Source organism: Dermacentor albipictus, chromosome 9 (genome assembly GCF_038994185.2).
Source record: "Dermacentor albipictus isolate Rhodes 1998 colony chromosome 9, USDA_Dalb.pri_finalv2, whole genome shotgun sequence".
Classification (NCBI taxonomy): Eukaryota; Metazoa; Arthropoda; class Arachnida; order Ixodida; family Ixodidae; genus Dermacentor; species Dermacentor albipictus.
The window spans coordinates 24685711-24707952 of record NC_091829.1 but is presented as its reverse complement, the minus strand read 5'-3'; the positions used below and the strand labels follow the sequence as shown (position 1 = coordinate 24707952).

The 22242-nt window shown below is 46.0% G+C and overlaps 2 protein-coding genes across 2 annotated transcripts; one reads left to right on the top strand and one right to left on the bottom strand.

Annotated features, from left to right (window-relative positions):
* The first annotated feature begins 807 nt into the window (after positions 1–807).
* FipoQ (F-box/LRR-repeat protein FipoQ) lies at positions 808–4969 on the top strand. The gene is made up of 6 exons (XM_065431751.2): positions 808–979; positions 2012–2486; positions 3015–3281; positions 3346–3512; positions 3573–3775; positions 4504–4969. The coding sequence occupies exons 1-6, from the start codon at positions 887–889 to the stop codon at positions 4853–4855; spliced, it is 1557 nt and encodes a 518-aa protein (XP_065287823.1). The 5' UTR covers positions 808–886; the 3' UTR covers positions 4856–4969.
* A 1707-nt stretch (positions 4970–6676) lies between these two features.
* LOC135901916 (NHL repeat-containing protein 2) lies at positions 6677–20905 on the bottom strand. The gene is made up of 4 exons (XM_065431750.2): positions 20599–20905; positions 18016–18931; positions 17051–17273; positions 6677–16245 (listed from the first exon to the last, which is right to left on the bottom strand). Exons 1-4 carry the CDS (start codon positions 20771–20773, stop codon positions 15493–15495), a joined length of 2067 nt encoding a protein of 688 aa, XP_065287822.1. The 5' UTR covers positions 20774–20905; the 3' UTR covers positions 6677–15492.
* Between the last annotated feature and the right edge of the window lie 1337 nt (positions 20906–22242).

The following is a 22242-nucleotide window of genomic DNA, read 5'->3' as shown; positions in this document are numbered from 1 at the left end:
AAGGAAGGAAAGGTTCTTTATATTGGTGACACAGTCGATTTATAGATCTTGATCGAGATCAGTGCACTAGTTCGCCTTATTGTGGAAGCTGTCGAAATGTAGAACAGTCATGTCTACTGAGTAAACGCACTGTCATGCGATCTTTGTATTATTATTATTATTATTATTATTATTATTATTATTATTATTATTATTATTATTATTATTATTATTATTTTCCTGTGTCGTAACTGGTTTATTCTGCTATCTCGGTGTGTTGACATACGGATTCGCAACGCTCACCCTAAAGACATGTTATATAGTAGTTCTGGTCTGCAGAAGAAGAAAAGAAACTGCAGTGTTGGTTGTGGCAGACCTGGCCTCAGGTCTGCAGACTATGAATATTTTCAACCGTAGACAGACATTCAAATTTTCTAGTGATGTGCTGGAAGTTTGGGTCTAACTGCTTATAGACCAACGAATTCAAAAAGTGTGTATGGTGGGGGGGAGGGAAGTGGGGGTGGAGGGGGGGGGGGCGGGAGTGATTTTTAGCGTCACCGCGGCGCGTACAGCTTCGTACTCAACCGCGCCAGCGGAACAACCGCCTGTAGCAGTTCGACGATCACCGGCCAATCGAGCGAGCGTCTCAAACGCCCACCGCATTCCAGCAAAAAAACATAACGAATTACCACTGCGGGGAAGGGGGGAAAGGAAACGCCAACACAACGGAGCGCTCACAGCAAAGACCCGGAGCTCCGGGAGAGGAGGTCCGGGCTCGGCAATATAAATACGCGGCCTAAATTTAGTCGGGCCGGGCTCTCCGAGTCCCTCGCACGCACGCGCAGGCACAGATCCTCGGGCGTAGAAAGCGAGACCCGCCGGCAGCAGTCAGGGCGGCAGGAGCAGCATGTGGGCCGTTACGCAGGACGTGTCCTCGGCGGCAATCGCCAACCTCAAGGAATCAAGCCATGGGGGCTCCTTTCACGGCAGGCACGCTGTGGTGCGTATGGTCACTGTGCTTTGCGGCAGTCTATAACCGCGAATGTTCCGAGGTATGCGACTCCTGCGTGCCATTGAGAAGCGCTTGCCGACGACTATAGCGTGTTTTCGTCCTGTGATGAAGGGCTTTGTTGGACTTTTATACATGTCACTCGACTTTGTAGATTAGTTTACGTAGTAGGAATTTAGTTTGCGGAGTGTATCTGTGACGGCTGTCTCAGGCAATGAAAATGGAGGATATCTGAGGCAAAACAATATTTTCTTGTTGCCGGAGTTTCCGGGAGCAAACGCATTTCTTCAATGCGTTTTGTGTTACTGCAGTGGCGGACGTTGGAATTAGCCTGATAACTTTCATGGCGATTAATAATTAACTTAGCGGGCATGCTATTGCGGAATTGAAGTCGGAAACATGTAAAGCATAAGTGTTAGCTAGAAAAATCTATGCCTTGTAGCAGCTTCGAGATATAGCTATTCAAAACATTAATCGAAATGCCCTGTTGTTTAAGCCATCGTGTTTCCGCGCTGCGGGGAAAAAAATGCACTACGGACATTGTCAACTGGAGCAGGAACCAAACATTTCACATTGAAAGTCCGTACTTCTTGGCAATAGTGCTAGGCACAATGTTTCCAGCAAAAGGTTGTGGTCTCAATACTGACTAGTCTTTAATGCTGCGATTACAATGTGTCCCCTAAAGCCATTAATTAAGAAACTAATTCATAAATCACGTTTATTAATAATGGTATTCGCGGTCATCAAGCAGACTGTGACGTCCGTCACTGCAGTGAAACTGCGACGGCGAGAATTACATTATTTTTTTTTTCGGAATCCGTTATTTTTGATTATCTGCGACAGTCGATGGAGCGACGAGATTTCCTTCTCTGACAATTCCACCCGATTCCATGCCGTCATTTACATAGTAAACCGTCCGTTAGCTGTTCTGCCCACTGTCGGGACTATCGAACTGCCGTGTCCTTTCTCTCGATCTCGAAGCAAATGAAACGTCGTCTGCTCGCGTTTCACCTCTCGGCGCAGACGATCGACAAGCTTCCGGACAAGGTGCTGCTGCTCATCTTCTCGTACCTGCCGCAGCGCGAGGTGGGCCGGCTGGCCCGCGTGTGCCGCAAGTGGCGGACCGTGTCGGCCGACTCGCGCCTCTGGACCCACGTGTCCCTGCGGCCCGAGGTGTCCGGCCTCCACGTGGCCAGCATCGAGAAGCTGCTGGCGCTGATCGCGGTGCGGTTCGGCGCCTCGCTGCGCTACATCGAGCTGCCCATCGAGCTCATCACGCACACCGTGCTCCACGAGCTGGGCAACAAGTGCCCCAACCTGACGCACATGCTGCTCGACTTCTCGACGGCCATGCAGCTGCACGACTTCAACGACCTGCACACGTTCCCCACCAAGCTGCGCGTCATGTGCATCTGCCTCTCCGAGGTTATCTTCATGGAGGGCTTCATGCGGAAGATATACAACTTCATCAACGGGCTCGAGGTGCTCCACCTCATCGGTGAGCGATGTGCGCCTGCTCGAACTTAAAACGTTCTGTCGGGTGATCGGTATCACGTGGTACAATGCAACTGCATTTAAACAACATTAGCGAAGAAGAGCCTGATGTAAGACAGTTGGGGTACGTCCGGGAAAATATACGAAATACGTAGCATAACTGCGGGAGACTTAACAAATACAGCGGAAATATGTAACAAATGCTTTACATTACCGCACTTAACTAAGTACAACGATAATAACATGTGAAAGAGATCTTGGCATCGTGGTCACTGATTTCCTTTCTCTATTAGCTATACAAAGCAAGAATGTACATTCGCATGAATACGTATATTAGCACATCAAAAAATAGAAGTGAGCTTACTGTAATATGCCGCGGTTTCTTCAGTGTGTTTTGTGTTACTGTATTCTGTTGGCGCTGGTTTCACGAGTTCAATAGTCACATCGGGCAGATTTATGCGCCGGTAATCAAGAGCTGTTTCTGAACATTAGTTCATCTCTATCTCTCCCCCTCTCTCTCTGCTCTTGCTAGGCACATATGAGAAGGTTGAAGAGGAAGAGGAGGAAATTTACGAAGTCATCAATATTCACAAGATTAAAAGTGCTGTGCCGAATCTGCGCTGTGTCAACATGTACGGTATCGCGTTTGTGGACGACAGTCACGTTGAAGCCTTCAGCAGTAACTGTATTCAACTGGAGTGCCTTTCACTGAACTTCTGCGCTAAGGTAACGGGTTCCACACTGAAGCTGCTCTTTCAGAGATGTAAAAAGCTCAAGACCCTGTTGATGCAGCAGACAGGTAAGCAAATTTTGTTCTAAGGCGTTTCCTTTACAAAAGCCCCTAATTGTGTTGTTCAACCTAGGACTTAAGGCGGAGCACGTGATGGCAGCCGACTGGGAGAACACGAACATACAGGAGCTGGATATTACAGCCACAGAGCTCCCTACAGAATGCCTTAGCGACCTGCTCTCTCGGTTGCCAAACTTGCGTTACTTATGCGCGGGCCAGCAGGATGGCTTCACTGATCAGGTCCTGGCTTGAACGAAGCGTGTAAAGGTACAATGTCAGTTGACTGGTGAAACTTTGCAGGTCTTGAAGGACTGGATGGAAAAGGGGAACGTCAAGAACCTGATAGCACTGGATCTTGACAGGAATGAGAACCTGTCCGAGGAAGCGCTTCTGAAATTCCTCAAGGTGCAGGGCCACATGCTTCAGGGGCTTGTTCTGTCTGGCATTCCCCACCTGTGCGAACAGTTCTGGCAAAGCACCTTGCAGATCATCAAAAAGATACGGTACGTCAAACATTCGAAATGTTTAGCTTGTCCGCATACGTAGTACCATTTACGGGACATCGGGTTGCCGCAGACGTGCACGTGAGCTGTCGCGTTGGTGGCGCCCTCTTGTAGCGTAGAGTTTAAATAGGTGGGACACAAAGTTACTAATGAAGTCACGAACTATTTCGACTTAGCTGTTGGTGCAAAGTGCCGGCAGCGACGTAAGAGTTAGCTAGCAGTTTTTCTGTTTTTTTTACCTATGTAACAACAACAACAAAAAAAAACGTTTCTAACACGTTGTTTGTGTAATACGTCACAGGAAGCCGCTAGTGGCGTTGTTACTCCCATTCACGTTACCAGTAACAAGGTATTCCGTTGAGGGTAACAGAGATAGAGAGAAAGAGTAGGGTAGAAGGAAAGGCAGGGAGGTTAACCAGACTGAGTCTAGTTTGCTACCCTACACATGGGTAGGGGAATGGGGAGTGAAACAGATCCTACCCAGTGCCTCCATGCTAAAATTACCCGTTCGACAGTTTTAGCGAACCGCTTTCGGTCTACCGTTATCGCAACCGTAGTCCGCCAGCCGACATGTTTGCGCGTGTTAGCCAAGCCGAACCTGCACAAGGCTCAGCTAGCACATGCAAAGCTGGAAGACGGTCTAAGCGTTAACGGTAGAGCAGGAAGTTAAAAATATCAATGTTGAATATTGCGAACGGCAATCTAAGCTCGGCTTTCTTCTCGACCAGGATTCTCGTCGCTGGGATGGCGACTGGCTGCTGCAAGAAGATTCACCAGAAGATTCACATCGACTCCATGCTTGACGCCATTGCCAATAACTGTGCCGAGATTGAGAGACTGGAGATTGGCTGGGACAGTGAAACGCTTCGTTTTAGCGACCGCAGCAGTAAGGCCATTGATACGGTGCGAGTCAAGTGTCTCCGCTTGCGCTGTCTCGTTCTTTGCGACGGAAAGTATTTTGAGCTCGTTAAGTCGAACTTCGATCGAGCGGACAGACACACGCTGGTTCGTTCTACAACAAACTGCCGGGTGACGCTTGTCTACCTTCTGTCCTGCTACAAGGACCTTATCTTTAACTGACTCCCACGGGAGTTTGTGTAACTGCTTCCCAACAAGCGTCCGAGCAATGAGCAACGATGGATGCACAAGAACCTTTGACATTTATTTCATCTAAAATTGTACCTGGCGTCAGTCAATCTTTACTGTTCATGCTAAATTTATAAATTGATCCAAAGGAACCACAGTGTCTTTAGCAAGACCCTACATGTAGCTTATTTTGTTATAGCGCAAGCTTGACACGGACAAAAGGAAGGCACATCAGACACACACAGCGCTGTGTGTGTCTGATGTGCCTTCCTTTTGTCCGTGTCAAGCTTGCGCTATAACAAAATAAGATATGCCGTACCAACAAGCCCCTATTGCTATCCTATCCTCACCTACATGTAGATAGTCCAAAATGCCTGAAGCGAACTTGTTGTGTGATTGTCAATGCTTGTTGAAGCTCAATACACAGCGTGTCTTGCCCGCTGGTTTACTTTCTGAGAACAATGACAGCCCAGAGTTGCTGAGGAATAAAGCTCAAATGATGCATTTCCGAACAGCCCGCCCACCGCATGCTGCAACAAATGCGGTTTCGTGCACGACTACCTTAGGAAAAAAGAAAAACAAAGTGCGATACTTGCGCGTAGTACAAACGGTCAACGTTTGAACCTACATGAAAGATGTTGACTGTTTCCTGTACACGCAGTTGGATTTCTCAGAGCCATAGAGAATTCGGCCCAAGGCGGATGTCGAAATTTGCCTCAAGAGAGCTTGCTGTTAGGACATTTGATATATGAAATTCACAATGAAAACAGCGCACACTAACAGGACAAGAAAATTATGCAGAAACCCTCGGCTATGGATCATGCGCCCATTCCCTCGCCTTCCCGGAGTCCCTTCGTGACAACTGTGAAGAGGGAATGCGTCCACTTCTTGCTCTCGTTGGTGTGTCGGCGTCAACGCCGGCTAGCGTTCGACAGAATGCTCGCTTGCATCCGCGATGTGTACTCCATCCATGGGCGAGTATCCTCTATGGATTCTCGTCCGCCGCACTTGACCGGCGACGGGGAGGGCAACGTGGGACAGAGAGGCGCTGGGCAGGCCGCACCCTAACCCACAAGTTTCAGTGGGGCCGGAGGGTCACGTGACCAGTGTGCCGCCTATCCCATTAGAGACAGTTGTAGGTCAAGCGAGCGCTCACTCTAAGCTGTTCACCCTAACTGACCGGAAAACTCAACCCGCGTTTGTCGCATTCACGTAAACGCCGCTGCACTAAGATTTCGCATACTGACGAACACGGATATAACGTATTATTGATAAAACGAAGTTTACATTTGGATGACCAGACTTGGTGTCATAGGGCTTCCTACGGCTCTGACGAAATGCAAAATCAATCGCACTGTCCGTTACAGCAAGCGAATATTTGTCCCGCTATTAACCCTACATATAGAAGTGCGCACGCAGAAAAGTGCGTATTCTGAAATGCGCGAGCGCATTTTTTGTCAGTTGCTCGTAAGCGTTCAACCAAAGTTTCTTACGCATGATCACCTCGATCGCACCATCGACTGCACCATACCTTGAGAAGCTCCTCACGGTGGGAAAAGCCGAACTGGCGACGGCGATTTCATTCATCGAAGGCGTTGAAAGCATCGTACTTCGAAACGCCGTCAAAAGTCGCACGGCAATTTATTCCTTAGAGTAAAATAAAGTTTTTTTTTGTTATTATTATTGCAATAGCAACCAGCATTTTTCATTTTCCTGTGCTGCCCTCTGCCGCACGCTGCTGAAAACGTTTTGTAAGGGTGGTGGTGGTAGAAACAGTATTAATGGAATCATTATTAATATCTGTACCTGAGCCCACGTTGAGTGCGCGTCGGTTGTGCGTTTCCTGGTTCGCGGAATCATTAATGGCTTCTTCGGGGCAGCATGTCGTTCCTGGAAACCATGTCGCACTTACCGACTACTGGGTGAGCAGGCCTGAGCGCGCTGTTCTGCAAACAGTGCGGCCGATAAAGGCATACTGAGTTCCGTTTGCCGATACGACTGCCTTGGAGTTTGTTGTCGCTGATTTCTGCACTTGGAACTCGCTGTTTGTATCTTCGAAGTGTTCGAAGTTTAAGCAAAGCGTGCACTTGTTTGCCCTGACACCTACAGCCACAGACCATTGTTAGCGTCAAATATTGGAGAAAAGGTGCATCGCTGATATGAAAGGTCAAAACGTAGCAAAATATATCTGCGCACATGCGCCGTGTTGTTCCACCCTGAGACGAGTCAATATGAGCGGCCGAACCACTTAGACAATGGCAGCTGTGATCCAGATAGAGATATTACGGGCTGTTGATTTATTACTGATTCTCGTTTTTCTATAACGCCTTCGTTCTTACGATTTCGCGTGCCATAAAGCATTATTAGAGAAAAATGTGCTCGCATAAGTGCTCATTTATAGGCCATGCTCTTCCCTTGCGAAAAGGTGGCTGCTATAGCTGACACCGTTGGCAAGTGAGCGAAGCGGTTGTTTATGCTGCTGCTTCTCTCTTGAAATTTTCGTGTCATTGTAAGCAAGAAAACTTCCCATACGTGGGTCAATCCCGGAGATAGTTAAATACCGGCCCGACCCGCGGCGGAGGTGAAGCAAGCGTTAAGCACTCCCCATACGAGGGCCGACCCGCGGCGGTGGTGATACATACACAGCTTCGCTGGTCATCTTTCCTGACAGAGTGGAAATGCACTGAGAATTTTTCATTAATTTTGGTAGCTGTCAATGCAAGCCGGCAACTACGTGGTTCATGGTGCAGTTAGGACGAGGCCCTGGCCGCTTTTTCTTTCAAAGTGGAGTTGCAGTCTTACGCTACGCACGTTTTCGCCACCGCACCGACGTCGAGCTACCAGTGGAGTTTCAACGCCGCACACGGCACGAATGTTTACAGTTGTGCGCGACCGAACACTTTTTTTTGTGTGTGTGTGAGCAACCACGCGCGCGACCCTTCGAAAACGTTTCGCGACAAATCCGCTAGGGCAGGGCGCATGCGCATGAAAAAAGTCGGATTGACACTACAGGTGCGTTTGTGCCGTCGCCGTGAGGTTCCGTCGCCGTGAAGCCGGGCCACGGCAGCCCGTGGGCCGGCCCGGAAGCGTGCCCTCTCCTGTCGCGAGCGAGGCAGGGGAGTCAGGAGAGGGAGGAGGGGCGCTCTTCTCCGGCGGCTGCTACGGTGCCTCGATTTCCTCCTCGCAAGCAGCTCCGCATAGAGTGGAGACAACCGCTATCTACTACGGCGTTGGGCACGCGAATGGCGGACACCATAGTAGACGCCTTAAGCGGTCGCCATAGGCTGTACCCTAGGGACGCGTTGCCGGCGCTCGAGTGTCTTGAAAGCGATCTGCGACGTGGCCAAAGTGTGCGCCTGCGCGGGCCTCATCGTCAAGGCGATCTGCGATGTTTGCAGAGTGCCGGCAGCTTTGCATGCACTGTGCTTTCGACGTTTGCTTCGCGTTGAAGGGAGAGATACACGAAGGTCAATGCGCTTGCCTCTGCCGCGATTCCTCACTCCAGCATTTCGACAGCGAGTTTCCGCGCTCATCGAGCGAGATGTGTTCATCTTTACCTGTGCGCGGGTGACACCGTGCTAGTTAATTTAGTTGAAACACGCTGGCGGGCTAGTTGGTTTGAATCCATGATAGAATCTGTAAGCGCGACTGAACAAGGACATAGAAATAGACCCACAAAGACAGCGCCGTCGCTGTGTCTGTTTCTTTATACATTCTTGTTCAGTCACGCTTACACATTATATTGTTAATTTACTTAGAAAGCGCATGTTTACAAGTTTATGCAGTCAGTAAAACTACTGTCCTCACTTTGTACAGCTATCTACGAACTTGCTATCGCAATCGGTGCTCTTTCGGGCGGAACCTTCTTTTTATTTTTGAGCTTACGTACTGCACGTTCACGACAATACAAGGCGCGTCTTCGTAATTTAGTATTGTGAAGCAGTGGAAAGTCCAGTAAATGCATCTATACTATCCGAGCCTTTGGTGGCTTGCGGTGCCGGCACATAGCACCATGATTGCGCTTACTTCGCAATGGCTGTTGCAGCCGATGCCACTGTGTGCTTTTGTAACGATATATCGGATAGAACAAAGATTGTTTTAGTGTAGAATTCAACCTTGATATAACGATGTTCCAGCTTCCGTTACCGGTGAAAGCCGGTTAGAGGTACACAATCACGACTCTTTTTCGGGGTCACCTGAATTGGTGCGCCACCGAGGGCGAGACTCCAGACCATGAAAAGTTGGTCACATGAAGAAACACTGGAGTTGCTTTTCAGATGTTTCCTGTATACATGTAGGGTTTAATGTATGCAGTGTTATTTTTCATGTAACACACTTCAAATTGATGGCAACATAACATTTCAAACCTACTTGAACCAATTTTTAAAGAATGCACCTTGCATTAAATATTTTAAAATATTTTTAGCTGCATGCAAAATTCAGTATCTTGAATACGGTTTATTCGATATGAGAATTCATTATTCTAAATTGTAGAATATTTGTTCCTGTTCGAATATGAGGAATAGCGACATTTATTAGAGCTTTGTGGGAGGATCACTGATGAAAGTCGGGGCTGCTCCTAAAGACGCTTCTGCAGGGCAGCCACAAGTGCCGTAAATAGGCAGCAGTTCCTCAGTGAATGCAGCCAACTTGTTTACAGACATGTGCGGTCAAACAATATGAATGCCTCGCCCTTAGGTGACCTATATGTCTGTTGTCTTGACTTAGGCAAATTTGTCTTTGTTTGGTCAGTGTCATCCTGGTCGCATCTGTTCAAACCAGCGTTCAGTGCTGTGGTATTGGTTCCTTCAATGAGCACAATGTGTGTGCATCCAGTGACATGTTGTTTTTCTTGTTTTGTTACGGTCATTCCCAATGTGCACAACGTAGCTGAAAGAAGTTGTTTATTACTTGCAAGCTACTCATTTGACTGGATTTCCAGTTTGGCATCACATGCACATATCAAGTAACGTAAACAACCATTTTTAACCAGACAGACTCTATGAAAACTTTATACTTCACTTTGCTGAGGTGGGAAAATATTCATTATTTGATACAATATGCGGACATCATTTTTCTTGAATATTCATATTCAGATCAGAATGTTCAGTACTTGGATAGCCCTACAATTTTTATTTCATGACATCTAAGCTATGTACCAGTTCTCTTAATGAAATAGGTGGCCTGACACTGTTGTGTAGGCAATTCCTGCAGAGAACATTACAAACTTATTCGAATCACCTCCTAGTGTACACACATGGTTCTGTCAAATTAGACAAAGATTGTTGTGCAGCTGCATTCTATTCCATCTCTGAGATATGCATGGTCTGGCCGTCTGGGCTGTACAGCTTTGTCGACAGTTGTTGAAGGCATGGCAATTGCTGCTCTGCGCAAATTAAAGATGTTGCCTCCACAAAGTGTGGTCCTCATTATAAACTCAAGGGCCGCATGGCAACAAATCTACCGTGGCCTATCGTCCAAGTTCCCAAACAAATCACTAGCCCCAATGAAAGAAATCGACAACAAAGTCTTCATGGTAAAGTTTCAGTGGATTCCCTCCTACATTGGCATTGCTGACAAAGAAAAAGCTGATGCTCTTGTATGCAGTACTCCTCCGTCCAACCCAAGGTCAAGGGCCCAAAGAGCAATCAAGCTAAGAAATCTGACTTTTGAAATCACTTTGGGTTCCACCACATCTGCCACACATAACCAATAGATTTCGTGAAGAGGAAGCCTGACTCTATATCATATAAGGACAGGATCTGCCAGTACACCTGCATGGTTATTTAAGACGGGGCGCACCAGTTCTCCGAACTGTACGACATGCAACCAGACAGGGGACATTGTACACTTTCCATAGTTGTACCATAAATTCCGAGACGAAAGGGACGCTGTCCTGAAAAATCTGCAACAAAGGGACCTTCCACATATGTGCCTCCAATGCCTTGTGTTCCCCGAAGTACCAGTTATAGACCGCAAAGAAACTTCATGTCTGCTTATCGGATTCCTAAGAGGGACTGGTATGATGGAAATGTGGTGAAACACCACGGTGATGTTATAAGAGACGCTTGCACAGTGCAGTTGCCGGCCTTGATCGCCAGGCTAAACCCACGTGTTGCTACATCACCACCACCATAGGTAAAAATGCTCTTGCTATGTGTTCATTCCAAAAAAATAAACAAGTTACTACTTTACAGTTAGCAGTGCATCATGAAACAAGTGCTTTTCTTAACAATGTGATTAATCGGAAGCTTTTGAGCAGTGAGAAGCAGCACTTGTTTAAGAACAGTAGTTGCACCTCACAGCAACTAAGTGTTCAGAGCAAATCATGGAACAAGCAGTGATGGAACAAAAGATACAGAGCAGTTGGACAGGTCAGTAAGTGAAGTTGTAATTCTCACACATAGTCATTACCAGAGCTTTTGCAGCAAATACAATGTACAGGGTGTTTTTTAGTGAGATTAGTGTTCTTTGGGAAAATCACACATTTTTTGGTATGTCTCTCTGTATCTAACCTCTTTCAAGCCCACTCAGAACATTGGGTATGTGCCCAAATAGGCAACATGGGCCATGTGCAACTGGGTAAGTGACACTGGTTATTTGAACATCCTTAGCTAATCCTCTAGGATGGGTTTGTGCCACTGGGTAGGTGGCTGTATAGACAAGCAGAATATGGGGCACGAAGTGAAGAAGTTTGCAACAGAAAATTGAAGAAGCAGGCTACAGAGAAGTGAAGTGGTTGGCATCAAATGAGCCAAGTGTAGAGAATGAAGTCAAGTGAGCAGAATTGGATGAGAGCATTCATTCAGCAAGGACCGTGGAAGTACGGAGAAGTGAATATGATGCCAGTAATGCAACATTGAAGTTGGCTACACGGAAGTGAAGAATTTGAAAAATACAGGGTGCTGCTGCATTGCTTCAATGCTAATCGCATTAATGTTCATGGTGAGATGGGTTCTGCTAGGATTTTTAGATATCGCAGACAGCAGATAGCACGATGCTAGTCCTTGAGCTCTATTACTCAAAGTGGTGAACATTACTTGCATGAGAAATCAAAACGAATAATCAGCCAATTACTTTACAGGACATGTTGCATCTTATGAAGTGTAACCTGTAAGTTGCAAGGTGCATCTATTTGAAATGAATACAGTGGACTTCCACTAATTTGACTGCGCTTCATTTTCTTTTTGGTTCATTTTATCTCAACTGAGTCATTAGGGTAGATCCCTCTGATCATTAAGTGATGCACTTGAGTGCTCCACTTAAAGAGTATTCAGTAGAACCTTGTTCATACGTTTTGCGAAAAATGTGAGAAAAACATACTAACCGAAAAAATGCACGATCCGATTAACGAAACAAATTCTAGACTTAACTATTGTTGACATTGTGTAATGCGAAGCGTCGCGCGGATCCTTACGGCACGGGATGCCTTCGCGCGTGGAGCTGGTGGTGTTCCGGTGGCTCAATATGCATTTTCTTGTTTTCCTATTGTGTGGTGTATTAAGAGGGCGACAGAAAACCATAACGAAATCGAGCATGGTGGCAACACCGGGTGCCGCTGAAGCAAAACATGATGCCCACATCGCGCTGCCGGCAGCATGGAACGGCAGTGCATTTGTATTACCGCCTACTAAAAGCGTGCAGTACGCTACCAATGGCACTACGTACCTTACACTGTAATAGAGATAAGTGAAGATGCTTATCGCAATAGGTTTGGCTGCGATAGCTGTGAATGCGGCATGTTACTACCCCGAAGATTTGCTGGTACCCAAATGACAAACTGAGTGCTTGCCAGCGTTTTCACGTGAGACAGGCAGCCAAGTATTGCGGTGAAGCTAAATACTGTGATCGATCGCACGCGCCTCGCGCATTTTCTTGTTTACACGGGCTCTAGCGGCTGGAAAACGTATCATACGATTACAGTTTGGCAACATACTGAATGTTGGTGTCGAAAAATTGTGTTTTCTGGGGACGTATAAACCGGTGAAAAATGAGTGTAACTCTACTGGGTGCTTTCTCGATTGCGAACGTTGGCGCCGGCAAAATGTATGTAACGGGAACATATCAATGAGGTTCTACTGGAATTTATTATAAGGTTTTAAAACTGCATTGCTACTGATTGCAGCGGCGCTGTTCCCCGAGTTTTCAGCTGCCCCCTCACAATTGACCTATTTAGCCTAATTGACTATCCGATTGGCTACCCAGGTTGGGTCCTCGATAACTTAGCTTATGGTGGACAAATATTGATCATAATAGCTTGAATGTTGGTTAATTTGTTTCTATAAAAAAATGAACAGAAGGAAAATATACGAAAGTTTCTCACTACGTACATGCACTTCCGGCACACAGCAAGCGTCGTCTGCTTGTGTTACAAGATTCTCCATGTTGACGCGAGCTGGGAGGTGAATGTTGGTCTCGAGCTTTCTTTTTTGCGAGTGCCATGGATCACCCTTGGTACATTGTGGGCTGTAAACGTAACAGTTAGCGGCATGTCAAGCTGAGACATCATGTTCCTCTGCAAAGCAACGTGCAAATGGAGTGGCTGCAGCACATCAGGCTGTCGGTATCCGATCAGCGCCAGCATCTACGCAGTTCCTGCCATCACTTCACGCTGGAGGATTACTGCCATGATAGGTGTGTCCAGGTATTTGGCTAAACGCAAGCAGAAGTGGATGGGCGTTTTAGTGGATAAGCAGAAGTGCAACTGTGGACGGCCTGCATGGCGCAACTAACTAGTGGCGACGACCAAATTTAGTGTGATTAGCAACAACGAAGTATTCAGCATGCATGTTGGTGATTTTCTTTCGCTCACTTTCTTTTATTTTACAGTCATTGGGACATGAGTTCCCATGAATAACTTTGCACTGCGAGTGGGATAACCAACTACGCAAAGTCAAAGTAATACCGTGCCTTTCCTTCCTCTGTTTTCTCTGCATCGAAGTTCTAAAAGTATTAACTCCTATTCAAAATCAAGAAGTGGGCTGTCAGAGGGACTATCATACTGTGGTATAAAAGTTTAAAACATGGATAAAGTGCCTCAGAAAGGCTGGTCAACGTTTTAATATGAGGACCTATCTTCATCAAAGGTAGCCTTGTCATCCTCGGCAGGTTAGTTTTAACAGGTTAGAAGAGGACATCATATGTGGTCATCGTCGGGTGGCTGTAAAGTTGCTTGAGACAATGAGCAGCTCACAGATGTCGTTTCACAGATGTCTGTGACTTCAACAAAGCCTATTGCTTACAGCACACACTTACAGTATGATAAGCACACTGCTTCATTAAAAGACCCAAAGCTAACATGTTCATGGCTTTTTGGAACTCATTATGGAAGACATCAGGTACCCTCGAAATTAGCAGTGCCAGGAGCAAAAGTGTGGACACTACAGGCAGAACGGATAGTTGAGCTAGTTGGTATTTCGTCACCAAGAAACTAGGCCACTGGAGCGATGAAACATGAAAGAGGACACATACAAACATTTAAACGTGCTCCCTTCATGTTTGTGGTCCCAGCACTCTGTGAGGGCCATACAAAATGTAATGACCAACTTTTTGTTCAAAAGTCCGAAAGTCAACAAGAATGAGTGTTTGGTAATATGTGGCACCATCTTTGTTGTAATCATGTGGACATTTGGCATCAACAGATAGCATAATCCAGTCACCAGTATACTAAACAAAATGGCAGCGCACATAGTCTTGTTCTGTCAATGTGAGTAATACATTATCTGGTGAAAGAGCAAATTACAGCCCTAGAAATTTATAAGAGGCTTCAGCTTGCATATGGTGACATTAGAGAGCTTGAGCAATGTGCGAAGGTGGGTCTGGCATATTAAATATGGCCAGACCAGTAATCGCGATTAAAGTTGGAATGGTCACCCTCGGACAGCCATGAATGAAGGCAGTAAAGAAACCTCTGATGCACTCATCAGAGAAAATGGGCAAGTAACAATAGCCAAAATAGCAAGAATGCTTGAAATGGGTCAAAATGAAGTTTGGGAGATGATTGAAAGCCTAGGTTACAGGTAAATAACTGCTTCTTGGTACATTGAAATGGTGCAGAAACTCAGTCACTCAACACGATAAATGACCTACAGGAAAAGTCGCCTTGCAGTATGTAATGCCAGCCATAACATTTGTCCCTTAATAGAGAGAATCACATAAATGTAAGAGAAATGCTTCTACACTTGCTTCAAATGCGAGGCCAAGAATGTGGAACTCTGTGATATATAGGCAATCTATGAATCAGTGCAACACTCTCTACAAAGTTGGAATGGAGTTCTATTGGAGGGGTACCTTCAAGGTTCCCATTTGGTAGGAAACAAAATTATGCAGACAAATGGAGGTTATGTGGGAGAATGAATGAATGTATGAAAGATAGAGACAAAGTTCTGCTTCATTAATGTAGCGTAATAATTTTCTTTTTAATTGTTGCTTTTGATTGTGACCTTGATAGTCTCTGAATGACAGCACAGGAGCTGTGAAAAAGCATTTTAAAACTGGCCATGTACACAAATAAAAATGTGTTTGCACAAACAATGTATTGCACCTCTCCAATGCAGGCTATAGGCACACCATACAAAGACGTGTAGCTTTTGCATAGCTTACATGGTATCCTGCTTTTGCCCCTAGTGGTTTTACACATAAAAGTCTTTTGAAAAGTAAATTTCTTGTTTTTCTGGACCTTTGTCATCTATGGACACTGCAACACAAAAATTCCATGAATGAGGTTCACAAACATCACCCTTGCAAATGTAAACTTCAAAAGTTACTTGAACATTCAGGTTCCGCTCAATACAGCGTTCATGCAGTGTCAATTCAGCAGTGGCTTGCATTGCAGGTTGCAGTGTTCCTGCAGGCAGAGGAGTTTGCGTCCACACATGTTGACTGGAATGAACCTTCCATCGGTTTGGAGCTCCAGTAGCTAGGCCAGCTGGAGGCTCAAACCTAAGACACAGGTGGCCTCCGGGTGATAGCGTTACACTGAACACGCGCTTTCCGTCACTCACACTTTCTTCGCTCAATCCATCACAGTCAGTGACGTGAGGAGCAGCAATGGCAAGCACTTCAATAGAACCAGAGTCTAGGTCAACAACCTTGACGCAATGATTATTTGTATCTGCAATGTACATTTTGCCTCCAAACGTACACAAACCTCCAGGTTCATTGAGCTTTGCTGGTTGTGAATGCAATTCAGATAGAGTTTTATCACTTGCGCCTCCAACAAATGTTTTGCACAATCGCTTTTCCACGTCCACTTCTCGTATCTTGTGGTTGTAGCTATCGGCCACATAAAGCTTTCCTTTAGCAGTGTTCCAGGCAACACCGAGGGGGTGCTGAAGCTTTGCATCTAAGGCTACACCATCTGCATCCCCAAAGCAGAATAGGTCCTGTGGAAGTTCACAAGAATAGAAGATGGGGTGAGTTGGTTGGGTGACATCATTGAAAAACAGTGCAAATATATGAACAATACACTAGAAAGGGACACCTCTCGCTTTTATTTTCTGAGGTGAAGTTGCTTCTCAGAGTTAAGCACCAGCACTGCTCTAAATGTCTGGTAGTAGAAGCATTGATAGGTTTACAGACACTTGCATTGTAGCAAGCCATTTGTTTTACTGCACAAAAAAGGTCTAGCATAGTTAGACTCGGCAGGTAATCTACAGCACTGTGTACTCAAGTTCTGACTTCCTTGAGCTCAACTTCAACCTTGAGGTCAATTAATGTTGGGGCATGTGCACTGCTCTGTCTTGAAGACGATGTGTTCCTTAGCGAGTTAATCGCACATTTAATTATTGGGTATCTGGGTTTCTAGCCTCTTGCGTGAATCGATCGTGGAGGTTGTGCACTCTGAAAATGTGGCCCGATACCAAAGATAGTGCATAAAAAAAAAAATTACGCTGTTCGTGTCCTACTCTCCTCGTGCAAGGGATGATGAACCAGAGTGTCGCACGCAGTGACTCTGCCCCATTCTCACCCAGACTTGGAACAGATTAGCTTTGATCGAAATCGACTAGAGGTTGAATCACCTTCCAACTTTCTTCCTGATTTTTATGCATTCATGCCAATGGAAGTAAACTCACTGTCGCCAGTCAGCAACTGCATCATGTCCCTTTTTTGTGTGTTGCCCAAGAATTTGTGCTGTTCTTTAAACATAAGGCTAGCATTCATTCAAAAGACAAGTACGTAGTAGCTTACCGTAGGATCAAGGCCTCCGCCAACAACATTTTTAACCGTCCCGTCCTTCAGCGACAGCACTCTTACGGATGAACTCTCACTGTCTGCAATGTACAGAGAGCAGGGTGGCTGAAAACAAAGCCCTGATGGCTGGGCAAATGTTGCTCTGAGAGGGTAGCTGTTATTTCTGTTCCCTTCAGCACCGCTTCCAGCAATGCACACACATGTGCCTGCACTGCAAGTCCTGAAAAGCAAGAGTAAAGAAGTTGAGTGGGCACACCATTACCCCAGTCTGATGGGCAAATTTAGTGACACTTTGAGGGAGTGCACTTCGGCAATAACATTACTCACAGGCTGTCAGATGGAAACATTTAGTAACACTTGCTGTGGAGTGCACTTGCCAGAGGACGTGTTTAAAGAACTCACTTCTCTGTGTTGAAGTGTATATATAGTCTGAACAGCAATGTGTCAAGAATAAATAAATAAATGCTCACAGCAGAGTCGGCACTAATCCTATACCACTTTTTGATGATTTCAAATGTTACGAGCTTCTTTGTGTCATGAATGAAGCCCCCCCCCCCTCCCTTCAGAAAAAGAAAGAAAGCTTGAAACGTTAATGCTTGCTGGCTTCCGCAGTTCTGACCTTGTGGATTTTGGATATGTCCCTTGCTTGTATTGGCTCAAAACAAATAGGTGTGTTGATGGGATTACAGCATTTCTATTTTTGATGGCAGCGGTTTTTGTACAGAAACATCTTTTTGTAATAATACAGTAACCGTTTCTAAAACTCAAAATGCCGAGAGTGACATCAACCCTTATGGCTTCATAGATTGACACTGTCATTAATCCCAAATGGCACTTAGTTTTTCTGTCTAGCACCATGCCGCCAAAGTGACACTCAGCGAGGCGAAGTGCACTCGCTCGAAATGTCACTAAATATTGTCGTCTGATTTCTGTACTACAAAAGAAGCAAAAAGTCAACTCGCCGTTTTCCAAATAGCACTTCATCTCGAAGGAAGAAGGCCCAGATCTGATGCAAGCCAGCCATGGCAATGAACACTATGTCGTCCACTAAACAGATGTCCCATGGTGAGTTGAGCGGCTGCTGTTGTCCTAGGTGGCCTCCCACGGTGTCTTCACCTTGTTGCCCTGTCCCAGCCAAGGTGCTCACTGTGCTGTTCTCAAGGTTGACCTCACGGATGGCATGGTTCCCAGTGTCAGCAACAAGAATGAAGTGAGGATCTCGCCACTGAACACCATTTGGTTCATTGAACAGCGTGCAATCTAGAGGACCATCTTGATAACCAGGCTCGGAGCCTCCCACCATCTGAAGTACCTTGCCACTATGATCCGTGATGACGATGCGATGATGACCAGTATCTGCAATGATGAGTCTTGTCTCAGTGGCACACGTTTTGGCTGGAAAGCGTAACATCCCTGTGGGAAGAACACCCGGAGCCAATGGCAATGAGGTCAGAGACGAAGGAAGGAAATGGGCCATTGCCACCCGACAGAAGGGTATCAAAAGCTGAATCGCCCCTTCACCCACAAGAAACAGCAGAGCCTGTCCTGATGGTCCAAGGACAACTAATGTGGGCCAGCAGTTGATCTTCAAACGTTTCCAAAGAGAGCTTTGGGCATCGTTTACTACTGGGTGAATGATGCCAAGGCGCATTAGGGCTTTGCTGACATTGCCTAGCTCCTTCTCATGGTCAAACTTTGCTGAGTGCACCCCAACCACCAGGAGACCAGAGTGGACGGGGAATTCTTGCTCAAGATGTTTCACTATGGGCAGTATGTGCTGGCAATTTATGCAGCAGAACGTGAAGAAGTCCAGCACGACGACCCGGCCACGCAGGTCGGAAGCCACCAAAGGTCGTGATGTGTTTATCCACTCCGAATCTGGAAAAATACAGGAATTGGCTGTATTTTCCCGGTATTTCCCGTGGCATGCATTGTGCGTTACATTCAGTTGCTATATTACTTATCGCTGCTTGTAATGCTGCAGTCAATAGATCAATCTAAATCTGGCATCAACCAATACACACAAAGCTACAGCATTATCAGTGATGCTCCGTGCAGGAGTTCAGTGAAGAAATTCCCTTTTTCGGGGAATTTCGGCCACAATTTTGGACGAAAGGGAGTCTTTGCGATATTACAGGGAATTCTAAGATTGGTGAACTAAATATTAGAATTATGCCTGTGAGCAAGCCATCACTTTAATAACCCACAGCACATACTTTTCAGTGCATGGGCAAAACTAGGAGTTGGTCAGCTTCAAGTTCTAATAGTCATTGTTGCGAGTGTGCTGTTGAGTACAACATGTGAGCTGCAGTTTGTTGCATCAATATTGCATAAGGTAACCTCCTTATAATCGTTAAAGAGCTGCGAGTCACCAGTACTAGTCGATGCTAGAGTGCTGTCTACACAGAAGATATGTTGGGAACCGAGATTATAAAATTCAGTTCTCAATACATTGCTGTCCAACCGAGACGTTGAAAAAACTGCAAGGGTTTGAACATGACTTCACAGACAGTTGCCAAGACACGTTGGTGTGTGTGGGTGTGTTTAACCTAGCCATGTAGGCTGTTCGACGCGGCATCACTTTAATTCCGGCTGCAGAGTCGAAACTCGGCAGAACAACATGCGTAGCGTACTGTGTTCTACTTTAGTCTTTAGATTTGTCCTGTTGCTCTTCCTTTCCTCTTTCCTCCCCTCCTTCCTATCTTCCATTTCTGTGTTGCTGTCACCTCCCTTCAGAAGAGTAGGCAGGCGTTGTGCCCCTTCTGGTGGCAGTTGCCAGCCTGCTCCTCGCTTTCCCTTTCCTGTTAACTGTGTATATGTGTTAAAAACAAATAATAATAATAATAATAATAATAATAATAATAATAATAATAATAATATGTGGAGGGAGATTTATGGGGATATTTTTTATAGCACTGCAAGGAAAATTGGCGCAAATAGAGAATTTTCGTGCACAGGAATGGGAATTCTTCTGCAAGGTATGGAACATCACTACAGTTCATTTTGAAATGCAGCGCGAGAAGACCTGGCACATTCTGAACATAGGCACATACATTACAGTTCGAAATGGTAATCTCCTGTTTTATTGAAGGTACTGCTGCTCAGTATATAGTTGCGCTGTCATTACCTTCGGTGCTATATATTTGCTATATATAGTGCATGCTGAATGTGTTAGCCGTTTCACATCGACACAAAGCACGATCCAGCTAGCCAACATCAATGTAGTCAGTCATAAACTTTATTATCGGTCCTGGGAGTGATGGGTTCTGCGAGCCCACCAGATGGCCCTATAGTAAAACACCTGTAGTTTCCGGTTCATCTAAATAGCTTCTCTCTCTCTCTCTTTTGTTTTGTTTTACACGAGCAGGATTCTCAGCAACAACTCCAGGATAAGCGTGCCCCGGCTAGGAATGTGTTGCACAGTCTAATTGATCACGAGCATTTGGTTTCGCCGCGTTATCAACCACCTCCGAGCTTGTCGTACAAGAGAGACAGGTTACAAATGACAGATTCGTTTAACCAGAAGCAAGAACAGCATAACTTGCCCGTTCCCAAGTCGGCGACGATGAAAGGATCGTCGGAACTTGACACTTCGGCTATATATCTTGCGGCGATTTCATTTCGCTTGCATTCTTCTGCCGCGTAGAACTGATTTTCAAACTCTTCCTGGCTGTTTCGAAGCTTGACCAATGATGTTGGATAATCGTCGCACGTTTCCATGGTTTGAGCGGGACACACCCCGCGTGTAACAAAACGGGACGACCACCAGCAACAAGTGAACACGGCGTATGGGTAGAGTACGGACAAACTGCTCCAAGCATTCAAAGCAGAAGAAAAGGTGTTCCGACGACGCGGTTGGTGAGAAACGCGTCTTATTGTTCGTGGCCTCCGCGATCAGCTCCGGCGACGCGCAACGGCGCGCTGCCGGAGCTGATCGCGGAGGCCACGCATCGTTGGTGGTGGTTCACGTCTGCACCGCTGCACAGCAGCACACGTTAAAAGGCTGAACTAGCGGGAAATTTGAACGTGTAAACACCTGTAACTGTATGCAAAGTGTGAAAGAAATTAAAACAAATGTTTTTAACTGTTCCTATCCTCCCCTATAATCATTCAAATCCCTCAGGCGCCGTAAGAGACGATGAATCCGGCAGCTCGGTCGCGCCGCGTGCTCTAGCAGACGCCGTGTGTCGATCCTTGGAAGCGGTCGCCGACAAGTGCTGCGGGCAGACGATACGCTCTTAGTTTAGCAATGTATGCTTCAATATTGAACAACCTTTCGTCGTCGTTGTCGGTAAGCGCTTAAAAATTGAGACGAACAGTCTGTGAATCGCAAGAGAGGGAAGAGGGGTCAGTATCTCGAGCTGCGACTTTGCCTGGTGAAGACGGATTGTAGGCAAGGAGTGATTCGCACCGACTACAACAGCAGGTTTTGCCTGTACGAGCTCGCAGTTTCCATATTACCTGAAAAGAGTCGAACGCATGGTTCGTAGGATGCTCTCGAACGTGGAGACCAAGTCTTGCGACTACGCATGCGAGAAGCACCTCGACCCGGTTTCCGTCACAAGTACAAGGACAACAGTGCACATTAAGATTTAAAAGCTTGTTGGTAAAGCTTCATTACGGGGATACAGCGCCATAAAAATAAGAAATACTGACAGGACTGGTGCTGTCCTGTTGATCTTTCTTGTCTCGCCTTTCTTTTTTTTTTAAGTTTTTGCACTGTCTCCGTAATGAAGCAGTCCACGGTAAATTTGTTATCGCGACAGGTCCGGAAGAGCAAATTTGAGAAATATGGCTAAGCTAAGGTGCAAGTTAAGGAAGCCCAGGTTGTGCTGCGATGTTGGCAACCAAAAACCCTGAATTTGTTTTTTCGACGCTTAGTACGCTCGTCGATACCACGTATTCCACGGCAGCATGGTTTATGAGGAATTAGCTCTCCATCTGTGGCTTCTAGAATTTTGAACTTCTGCATAGAATCTGTGTGTGAAACGGGCTATGCATCATTTTTCTTTGAGTATAACCAGTGAAGTATATGAACGTTAACTTACTTTACTAGGTGAAGGCACTCCTATTTATACAGAAACTAATCGTATGCAGCGCTCCTCAAAACCCTGCTTCGTAAGAAATGGAAGCGAGAATGCTGCGTATTGTGACAAATAGCGATGGTTGGTTCATGCAGAAGTAACAAT

Excerpts from the sequence above, each read along its gene's own strand:
- FipoQ (XM_065431751.2), top strand. The coding sequence starts at position 887 with ATGTGGGCCGTTACGCAGGACGTGTCCTCGGCGGCAATCGCCAACCTC. Across the intron at positions 980-2,011 it reads TTCACGGCAGGCACGCTGTG|ACGATCGACAAGCTTCCGGA; the intron begins GTGCGTATGGTC and ends CTCTCGGCGCAG. Across the intron at positions 3,513-3,572 it reads AGGATGGCTTCACTGATCAG|GTCTTGAAGGACTGGATGGA; the intron begins GTCCTGGCTTGA and ends GAAACTTTGCAG.
- LOC135901916 (XM_065431750.2), bottom strand. The coding sequence starts at position 20,773 with ATGGAAACGTGCGACGATTATCCAACATCATTGGTCAAGCTTCGAAAC. Across the intron at positions 18,932-20,598 it reads CGTCGCCGACTTGGGAACGG|ATTCGGAGTGGATAAACACA; the intron begins GCAAGTTATGCT and ends GTATTTTTCCAG. Across the intron at positions 17,274-18,015 it reads GAAGTGCTATTTGGAAAACG|GACTTGCAGTGCAGGCACAT; the intron begins GCGAGTTGACTT and ends CTTGCTTTTCAG.